Source organism: Hylobates moloch, unplaced genomic scaffold (genome assembly GCF_009828535.3).
Source record: "Hylobates moloch isolate HMO894 unplaced genomic scaffold, HMol_V3 SCAFFOLD_1431, whole genome shotgun sequence".
Taxonomy (NCBI): Eukaryota; Metazoa; Chordata; class Mammalia; order Primates; family Hylobatidae; genus Hylobates; species Hylobates moloch.
The window spans coordinates 261-11,081 of record NW_026653706.1 but is presented as its reverse complement, the minus strand read 5'-3'; the positions used below and the strand labels follow the sequence as shown (position 1 = coordinate 11,081).

General features: G+C 43.5%; 1 protein-coding gene across 1 annotated transcript; it reads right to left on the bottom strand.

Annotated features, from left to right (window-relative positions):
• Window positions 1-1,766: 1,766 nt before the first annotated feature.
• Window positions 1,767-7,850, bottom strand: LOC116464722 (constitutive coactivator of PPAR-gamma-like protein 2; the record flags this gene model as incomplete). The annotated part of the gene is made up of 3 exons (XM_032147983.2): window positions 1,767-1,968; window positions 3,859-4,068; window positions 7,736-7,850. Coding segments are annotated over 3 exons (527 nt in total), but the record flags the coding sequence as incomplete, so codon positions are not given.
• Between the last annotated feature and the right edge of the window lie 2,971 nt (window positions 7,851-10,821).

Sequence of the window (10,821 nt, the reverse complement as noted above, 5' to 3'; positions counted from 1 at the left end):
TGTCTGGAACTCCTGACCTCAAGTGATCTGCCCACCTTGGCCTCCCAACGTGCTGGATTACAGGTATGAGCCACTGCTCCCTGCCTAGAGTGCTAGTTACTTTTAAGAGGGACGGGAAAGACTTGCATTTGAGGATCCTACTGTGGGCTTTCAGGAGGCAAGAGGCTCCTTGTGAACCACCAGTAACTGGTGACTAAGCATCACTGGTAGGTAGGGCAGTGGTGACCTTCCGAGAACCTGGCTTAAATTAAGGCTGTCTTTTGAGACTTACAAAATAAAATCAACACATAAAGAACGGAGAAAGGATCTGTAAAGTCATCTGAAAGGGATGGACTGGCTGGCTCCCTGGTTTTTAAGACTTGATCATGATCTGACTGAACAGGGAGTTACCAGAGCAGACTTTCACACTGTTCATCTAAGCCCAGCCTTGAGCTAACCACCCATACTGAATTTTGTCACCCTAAAAAACTAACTTCAACTTCCAGCTTTATTACTTTTAAAGGGAGGAGCAATAGATAACAAACCCCTTCAACCACAGCAATGACACTCTGACCCAATCACAGAATCTTGCTATTTTATGCTAAAATGTCTCCACTAAAATATCCTGTTTCATGCCTGTAATCCCAGCACTTTGGGAGGCCAAGGCAGGCAGATCATCTGAGGATGGGAGTTCGAGACCAGCCTGACGAATATGGTAAAACCCCGTCTCTACTAAAAATACAAAAATTAGCCGGGCTGTGGACAGAGGGAGACCCTGCCTCAAAAAAAAAAAAAAAAATCTTGTTTCACCATGGGACAGGTTGTCTGAATTATCAGGATCAGTATCTGAGCAACCTAGGCATGATTGTGTATTCATCGTTAAATTGTAGCTCAAGTGCCACCATAATTTATACATATGTTTGTGTGTACGTGTGTGTGTGTGTGTGTGTGTGTGTGTTTTCCTCACTAAACTGCAATCCTCTGGTGGCATGGATGGTGACATATTTCTCTCCATGCTTCTGGAGCTGAAGGAAGGGAAATGTGTCAAGTATATTCCCAGAGTCGAAATGGATACATCAAGCTACTGTTGCCTACCAGCACTGGCCGTTTACTCTCACTAATCTTCCTGCAAGCTCCTGTGTGCACTGCCTATATGGAAGGAATGAACAAACAGTAACCATGAAGAGCCGGTCCATATGACTTACGGTTCTCTAAAGTAATAAAGTGGGTTCTGGTTTCCGCATCAGTCACTTCATGAGGTTGGCTGGTGAGAGTCAAATCCCTGGGGACCAACGACCTCTATGAAGAATGGTCTTAGAAGTCAAAATGGATATAAGCTGCTCTTCAAACTACATAGCACAGAATATAAATGAGATGAGGCCGGGCGCTGTGGCTCATGCCTGTAATCCCAGCACTTTGGGAAGCTGAGGCGGGTGGATCACCTGAGGTCAGGAGTTCGAGACCAGCCTGACCAACACAGTGAAACCCCATCTCTACTGAAAATACAAAATTAGCCAGGTGTGGTGGCACATGCCTGTAATCTCAGCTACTCAGGAGACTGAGGCAGGAGAATCACTTGAACCCAGGAGGCGGAGGTTGCAGTGAGCCAAGATCACACCATTGCACTCCAGCCTGGGCGACAAGAGTGAAACTCCGTCTAAAAAAAAAAAAAAGTCAGTGAGATGAGATATATGTGAAACTGTTGATCCTGTTATTGACAATAATGACTGGATAGATTATTATGACATAAATTGAGGATGGTAAATACCTCATTCTTAGGTACTGACCTGCAAATCCCCGGCTCCTCCCTTGAGGGGGAAGTGGCATGGAGCCCATAGCTCGGGAATAAAGTGAAACAGGGTAGAGAGAGGGCACCATGGGAGGCACAAAAGTAGGTGACGGAAGTAGAGCAGAAGGCGGTGGATGATTCATGTTGACTCCTTCAAGGATGCTCTGTCTCATCTTTTCCACTTTGGTTGCCAGGTCAGCCTTCAAATGAGGAAGAGTAATAATAGCAGCTGCCATTTTTCGAACTTGTCCCATGTTTTAGGCCCAGCATGGAGCACTCTAGGTACAGTCTCACAATTCTATTCCCATTAAGTGAACTGAGGCCTGTCGTTAAAGGGCTCAAAGCTACACACTCAGGAAGCCTGTCTGGCACCAAAGCCCCGACTCTTTACACGACATCACACTACCATCATATGAGTTCTGACTCAGGGCTTGTGATGTACATTGACTAGGTCAAGGAAGACAAATTTAACAATAAGAATTACTGATGGTCTATTACATGGCCGGCATTGGGTTGGGTCACTTTCTAAGGGAGATGTAACAGAATTAGATAAAAGAAAGAATAAAAATCTGACAAATAAAAAGCCTTTTAACCTTCTCCCCTATATCCAAGATTGGAGATCCTGATACCTCTAGTACAAAGGTCTTCAAACTTCTTCTGAAAAGGGTCAGATAGTAAATATTTTAGCTCGGCCTTTTGGCTAAGATCAAGTGTAGTAAATATTTTAGGCTTTGTAGGCCATATTGTCTCTGTCACAATTATTCCACTCGGCTACTGTAACATGAAAGCAGTCATAGGCCAGGTGTGGTGGCTCACGCCTGTAGTCCCAGCAATTTGGGAGGCCAAGGCAGGTGGATCACCTGAGGTCAGGAGTTCGAGACCAGCCTGACCAATGTGATGAAACCCCATCTTTACTAAATATACAAAAAATTAGCCAGGCATGGTGCCATGTGCCTGTAGTCCCAGCTACTTGGGAGGGTGAGACAGGAGAATCACTTGAACCTGGGAGGCGGAGGTTGCAGTGAGCTGACATCACGCCACTGCACTCCAGCCTGGGCGACAGAGCCAGAATCTGTCTCAAAAAAAAAAAAAAAAAAAAAAAAAAAAGAAGAAGAAAGCAGTCATAGATGGTATGTGGATGAATGAATGTGGCTATGTTCCAATAACATTTTATTTACAAAAACAGAGGGTGGTCTGTATTACAAAAAACAGGTGGTTTGTAGCACTATGGATAGCACAAAAAACTATGGATAGTGACAAAAAACAGGAGGTGTGCTGGGTAGTCTGCCAACCCCTGCTCTAGTCCCTCAGCTCTTTCCCCACCAAAATGGATAAAGGAGTTAAGTAAGGTTTCCTTTCCCTTGCCTCCCCTCATCTTTCCCAATGTTTCATTAAAAAAAATCCCTTTGGGAGGCCGAGGCAGGTGGATCACAAGGTCAAGAGATCGAGACCATCCTGACCAACATGGTGAAATCCCATTTCTACTCAAAACACAAAAATTAGCTGGGCCTGGTAGTGCATGCCTGTAGTCCCAGCTACCTGGGAGGCTGAGGCAGGAGAATCGCGTGAACCTGGGAGGCGGAGGTTGCAGTGAGCCGAGATCACGCCACTGCACTCCAGCCTGGTGACAGAGCGAGACTCCATCTCAAAAAAAAAAAAATCCTCTGCTTCTACTCTACCATCAACTTTACTACCCTCTTCTGTTTCCAAACACAGTTCCTTTACAAAAAAAAAAAATTGCTTGCAAAAGAGACAGACAAGTTTTTGTAAATAAGAGAAATGAAATACTGAGTTGGAGGGAAGGTATATAGTATATCTGAATATTCCATGGATAAGAAATACTCAGAGTAAGAAAAAGGATATGAAAACTTTAAGCTCATTAAAAAAAACTTTCCAACATAAAATTTTACAACATGTACATATCAGACTATGGGCCTTTGGGACCACTGTTGACTGAGTCAGGTTAAAGTGAGACACATTCTCCTGCTTCCACCCCATCCCTCTCCAATATCTCTGTTCCTTTCCCCTCCCTGCCCGTTCACTCCCACAGGAGATCAGAGCTAGTCCTTAGCAGCCTGACATGCTGGTACCTGGCCATCACAGAGCTCAACCAGAGATACTCGCTCTCGGCCTGCTTTAATTAGCTTGCTCTGGAACAGCTTGCCATCAAAGTAAATCCATGGACAGCAATGCTCCCAAGGGACTGGCTGGCCACAGGCATCATTAGCAAACAGAGCTGTGTCGACTCCACTCATGAAGAGGGCAGCAAGCTGGATCCCTCGGGCATCCAGTTTCTCAATCTGAAACCACCATAGATGAAATATTACTATTAAGAAACTACTATTCTTGGTAACATTTACTCTTATTCCTGTCATGCTGATTCTTCCAGTTAAATTTGAACATGCTGTCATTCAATGTAGACATCTCAGTGCATAAGCAGCTTTTATCCATGTCTTTCCCCTAAGATGATTTGAAAGGTACTTATTACAACATTAAAGACACCAACCTGAGACATTTTTTTTTCACCTGTCAAATTAGAAAAAAACTTAGAAAGTAAAGGCTGAAAGAACACTCAATGCTGCTGCTGCTGATGCAGTGAAATAAATGGACAATCATATAAAGCTGGTAAGAAATGTATATTACATGGCCAGGTGCAGTGGCTCATCCCTGTAATCCCAGCACTTCGGGAGGCCAAGGCAGACAGATCACCTGAGGTCAGGAGTTCGAGACCAGCCTGGCCAACGTGGTGAAACCCCGTCTCTACTAAAAATACAAAAATTAGCCAGGCATGGTGGTGGGTGTCTGTAGTTCCAGCTACTCGGGGGGCTGAGGTGGGAGCATCACTTGAACCTGGGAGGTGAAGGTTGCAGTGAGCCGAGATTGTACCACTGCACTCCAGCCTGGGCAACAGAGCAAGACTCCACCTCAAAAAAAAAAAAAAAAAAGAAAGAAAGAAATACATATTACAATTAAGTAATATGTATGAAGAACCCTGAAAATGTTCACATTTGTTGAGTTAGAAATTAAACTTGTAGGCCGGGCGTGGTGGCTCACGCCTGTAATCCCAGCACTTTGGGAGGCCGAGGTGGGCGGATCACAAGTTCAGGAGATCGAGACCATCCAGGCTAACACGGTGAAACCCCGTCTCTATTAAAAATACAAAAAAAAATTAGCCGGGGGTAGTGGCGGGCGCCTGTAGTCTCAGCTACTCAGGAGGCTGAGGCAGGAGAATGGCATGAACCCAGGAGGCAGAGCTTGCAGTGAGCCGAGATCATACCACTGTACTCCAGCCTGGGCGACTGAGCGAGACTCCGTCTCAAAAAAAAAAAAAAAAAGAAATCAAACTTGCAGATACCAGCACCATGTTTCTTGTACGGCCTGAAAAACTGTGAACCAAAGAAAATTCTTTTCTTGGCCGGGCACAGTGGCTCCTTCCTGTAATCCCAGTATTTTGGGAGGCTGAGGTAGGTGGATCACTTGAGGCCAGGAGTTTGAGACCAGCCTGGCCAACATGGCAAAACCCCGTTTCTACTAAAAATACAAAAATCTGGCAGGGACGGTGGCATGTGCCTGTAATCCCAGCTACTCAAGAGGCTGAGGCAGGAGAATCGCTTGAACCCTGGAGGTGGAGGTTGCAGTGAGCTGAGATTATGCCACTGCACTCCAGCCTGAGTGACAGAGTGAGACTCTGTCTCCCAAAAAACCTCTTTTCTTTACCAATTACCCCGCTTCAGGTATTCCTTTACAGCAACTCTAAATGGAGTAAGACAACACATAACAGAGGAAAACTGAAAACAACCTAAGTCGCCAATATTATAACAAGTAAATGATACATCCATATGATAAAATATTATTTATTAAAATTTTTAAGACACAGAAAATATGTGCTATGTGAAATGGAAAAAAGCTACAATATATAATTACATAAATACTACTTCAACTATGTAAAAAATGTATGACAGAAGACTGGAAAAAAACCTCAAAATTCCCACAGTGGTTACCTCAAGCCACTGTGTTAGAAGACAGCTTTAACAGGAAAAGGGGAAGTGTTTGCTGGTCCCCTCCTAGGTGTGGTTTAGCACGAGCAGTTATTCTAGGACAAGCAATACTATTTTACTGCAAAAGACAAGCACTAACTGGTTGTCTGAGTCTGTCTCATCTTTCCTTAGTTGACCTCACTTAAGATTTTGCAAGTCTTATTGAACTTGATCGTCTAGTTTACCTTGGGTGCTCAAAGGAACAAGGTTACTAAAGTCAAGGGAGAGATGTTCTGCATTAATGGCTACATTTATTGAGTATTGTGTATATAAAATATGTGAAACACTGGCTGGGCATGGTGGCTCACGCCTGTAATCCCAGCACTTTGGGAGGTCAAGGTGGGCGGATCACCTGAGGTGAGGAATTCGAGACCAGCCCGACCAACAGAGAAACCCCGTCTCTACTAAAAATACAAAATTAACCAAGCGTGGTGGTGCATGCCTGTAATCCCAGCTACTTGGGAGGCTGAGACAGAACCGCTTGAACCCGGGAGGCGGAGGTTGTGGTGAGCCGAGATTGTGCCACTGCACTCCAGCCTAGGCAGCAAGAGCGAAACTCCATCTCGAAAAAAAAAAAAAGTGAGACACTGTTCTAGGGGTTTTACATGGATTACTTTACATAGTATCCTCACAAACTGACATAGTTGGATATGTGACCCCTCCAAATTGCATGTTAAAATGTGATCCCCAATGTTGTAGATTGAACCTAGTGGGAGGTGTCTGGGTCATGGGGGCAGATCCCTTATGAATGGCTTGGTACCCTCCCCTGTGGTAATGAGCGAGTTTTCACTCTATTAGTTCATGCAAGAACTGACTGTTAGAAAGAGCCCAGCACCTTGCCCTTCTTTTTTTTTTTTTTTTTTTTTGAGACAGAGTTTCACTCTTGTTGCTCAGGCTGGAGTGCAATGGTGCAATCTCAGCTCACTGCAATCTCCGCCTCCCGGGTTCGAACAATTCTCCTGCCTCAGCCTCCCGAGTAGCTGGGATTACAGGCGCCCCACCATCACGCCCAGCTAATTTTTGTATTTTTAGTAGAGACAGGGTTTCACCATGTTGGCCAGGGTGGTCTCAAACTCCTGACCTTGTGATCTGCCCATCTCAGCCTCCCAAAGTGCTGGGATTACAGCACTGCTGCCCTTCTCTCTTACGTGCCCTCTCTCACCATGTGACACACTGGCTCCTCTCGTCTTATTCCCCTCACCTTCTATCATGAGTAGAAGCTTCCTGAGACCCTGACCAGAAGCTGAGTAGATGCTGGCACCATGGTTTTTGTACAGTTTTCAGAACAATGGGCTCAGTAAACCTCTTTTCTTTATAAATTACCTAGTTTCAGGTATTCTTTTATAGCAACACAAAATAGACTAATATACAATTGTACAAGTAAGGAAACTGAAGCTAGAGAGATTAAGTAACCTGCCCAAGGTCACACAGCTAGGAGGTAATGAAGCCAGGATTCAAACCCAAGGCAGCCTGGCTTGAGAGCCTCCCCTCTATACTACTGTGCTCTACTGCCTTCAGTGGGTGGGTTTATTTTCTTCCTTATGCTTTCCTATACTTCTACTTAATACTCAATACATATCACTAAAAGGAGGTGTGTCTGAGTAAATAGACACAAGCAGGAGACACTAGGATATGTCCCCTATAGTGTAATCTTGTAAGAGTCAGAAACCTTGCCATGGCCTATGGGCCAAGATTTATTTTCCTTGCGTAATATCCATCTTTTCTGTCCATTTTCATTTATCAGTATGAGAGTAGCGTATCAGGCACCTCTTGGCTTTATTCATAGATATAAATATTTGGTTAAAGTAAATCAAACAGTTACCTGCAGAACTTACTATTTTCCTCAGCTTCAGGAAAAAAAAAAAGGACCTAAAGTAGTGCTATATAAGATCATAAAAGAAAGAACTTAAATGAGGGTACATGAAATCACCTTGAGTTCTTGGAGTCGATCTGGTTCATAAAGCTGGGTAGACACTGCCTGTGCAAGGAAGGTGTCTAGCTCATGGCGATGCAGGATTCGGCCACCAGGCCACTGAACCATGTACCTAGAAAATAAAAGCACTGTTATTAGGCCACAAAAGCTCACTTATTCATGTCACAAAAACTTATTAAGCTAAGAACATATCATGAGCCAGTACTTGGCTAGATTTTGGCAATACTAACTGAATGAAGGAAAAAGAATCTCTGCTTTTGTTACTTCCAGTCTGGGTGGTAGAGGAAAAGAATCATGTACATCGACAATGACAGGAAAGTGTGTTAAGTACCAAGATGGAAGAATGCACAGAGTGCTTGCTATGAGAGCATAGAAGAGGGCCATGACTGGAAAGGTGAGAGTATCCTGAGAAAAGTCAGCAAGAGTTCAGTTTCAAAGGGCCTGTAGAATTTAGTGAGACAAAAGGTGGGGAAAGGATGTTCCAGGTTGAGCGAAGAGTATGATGTGTGAAGGCCTGAAGGTGTGGTTCAGCACAATGCACCAGCTTCCAATTGCTGAAGCTAAGCATGTTTGGAGTGACAGGAGGCAAGATTAGGAAGTAGGCCAGATTGGCGGCAGCCTGAGGAACACTGAGGGCTTCAGGTGGTGGAAAGTGTAGTTATAAACCATATCATGATACCTAAGACATGGCCCAGGATAAGTGAAGTTCACATAAAAGCCCAGAACGTTTTAACAGAAAGAGTATGAATTTTGAAGAGAGAAGATCTGAATTTGAGTGTTGGTTCTTCCACCTACTAGTTGATAGCTATGGACAAATTATTTAACCTTTCTGAGCCTTGCATTTCCTCATCTACCAAATGGGGATAATAAAATTTGCCCTGCTTTTTTTACAGGGTGGTTGTGAGGATTAAACAGGGTTACTAAAGAAAAAAATGAAAAGACGGCTGGGTGCGGTGGCTCATGCCTCTAATCCTAGCACTTTGGGAGGCTGAGACGGGCAGATCACTTGAGGCCAGGAGTTTGAGCCAGCCTGGCCAATGTGGTGAAACCCCGTCTCTACTAAAAATAAAAAAAATTAGCCAGGTGTGGTGGCGGGCACCTGTAATCCCAGCTACTCAGGAGGCTGAGGCAGGACAGTCGCTTAAACCTGGGAGGCGAGGGTTACAGTGAGCTGAGATTATGCCACTGCACTCTAGCCTGGGCGACAGAGTCGGGGTGGGGGGTGGGAGGGGGAGGAGGAGGAGGAGACGACGAAGACGAAGAAGAAAGTGTGTGTGGGGGGGAAATAAAAAAGAAAAGTAGACCAGAGAACAGAGACTCAAAAACAGGATTAAGGAATTTGGATCTTCATCCTGAAATTGTAGGAAGACACTAGGATTGTCAGAAGGACTGGTTTGATAATGACTGGCTCAGGTTATTAATATTGTTTCTTTTTTTGGATTTATAGTTCCTTGATTTACCTTTGCCCATTCTTTCATTTTTAACCTTTCCATATTTCATTGGCAAAATGTAAAGCAAAAATAGAAGAAAATGAATGCAAATGCAATTACAGTGGGAAATTTTAATATACCACTATTAAGCTATAATATGTAAAACATACCTAAAATACATTTAAATTCACAGATTTGAATAGTACAATAAATAAGGTTTAAATACTTGACTGACTTAATACAAAGAAAACACATTTTTTCAAGTGCCCATGTCAGTTCCCATGAGGTCTAGGACCTTGCCTGTTTGCCTTTGCTTGTGTTTGTTTATTATCCTTTATTTATTATGAACTATCTAGCCAAATACATGGCATAGAATACGTATTAATAAATATTTATTGGAAGAGCGACTGATGCGTTAATCAGGTCATGCCAAGCCAAAAACAAAACAAGACAAAACTCAACAAAAATCCTTCAAAGCAGAATTGTACCAGTCATATCCTGAACCACTGTGCAAGAAAAACTGACCTAAAGGAGCTCCTGAAGGAGTCAAGTGTGGGAGAACAGTGAACTCACAGAAAGACTAACACAATGCAAGGGGTGTGATTTTAGAAGTTGAACAGATTGTTCTGGGTGCTCTGAGTCAGTGACTAAATTTACCTTGGAGAATCTAGAGAAGGCTCCACAGAGGAGGGAACATTTAATTTCCTAGGGATTGGAACTTTTTGTTTGGTTTGGTTTATACTTTAATGTTAATTTGCAATTTTAAATGTCTCTCTAACCTTAATAGAGTACATGCCAGAGTGGATGCTTAATAGATGTTTGCTGAACAAATAAGTCAATGTCAGGATATTTATAAGGAAATGCTAGCTCCATCTTTGGGCCTGCAGTACTATTCAACTATTTTTGAATGAATTATGAGACAGAATGTAGGGTCTAATGAGTCAGAGGAGTGAGAGGCTCAGAAATGGGGCAGCAGGAAATAATTATTAAATCAACCAATATTTACTGATGCTTCATCATGTGCAATTTTTGGAATTACATGATTCCACTGGGGATTTTCCCTGGAAAATAACAGTATTACTTATTCCCAAGGAATTTCCTGAATTTTAATGACAGCTTTATTATTGCTATTAGTAGTTACATTACTACAAATATTACATACAAGCTTTAATATATGCAGCAAACTGTAAGTTATACATAAGAATAACATTTACTAAATGCCTCTGATATTCTAGATACCTTGCTAAGAACTTCAGCTACAAAGTATGTCGTGGCAAAGAATGCAAACTTGGAGACTGACTTCCTTGGTTCTAATCTAGGTAATCTAGGTTCCACGACTCCTTTTCTTTTTTTTTTTTTTTTTGAGATGGAGTCTCGCTCTGTCGCCCAGGCTGGAGTGCAGTGGCGCGATCTCGGCTCACTGCAAGCTCCGCCTCCCGGCTTCACGCCATTCTCCTGCCTCAGCCTCTCCGAGTAGCTGGGACTACAGGTGCCCGCCACCACGCCCGGCTAATTTTTTTGTATTTTTAGTAGAGACGGGGTTTCACCGTGGTCTCAATCTCCTGACCTCGTGATCCGCCCGCCTCGGCCTCCCAAAGTACTGGGATTACAAGCGTGGGCCACCGCGCCCAGCCTCTTTTTTTTTTTTTGAGA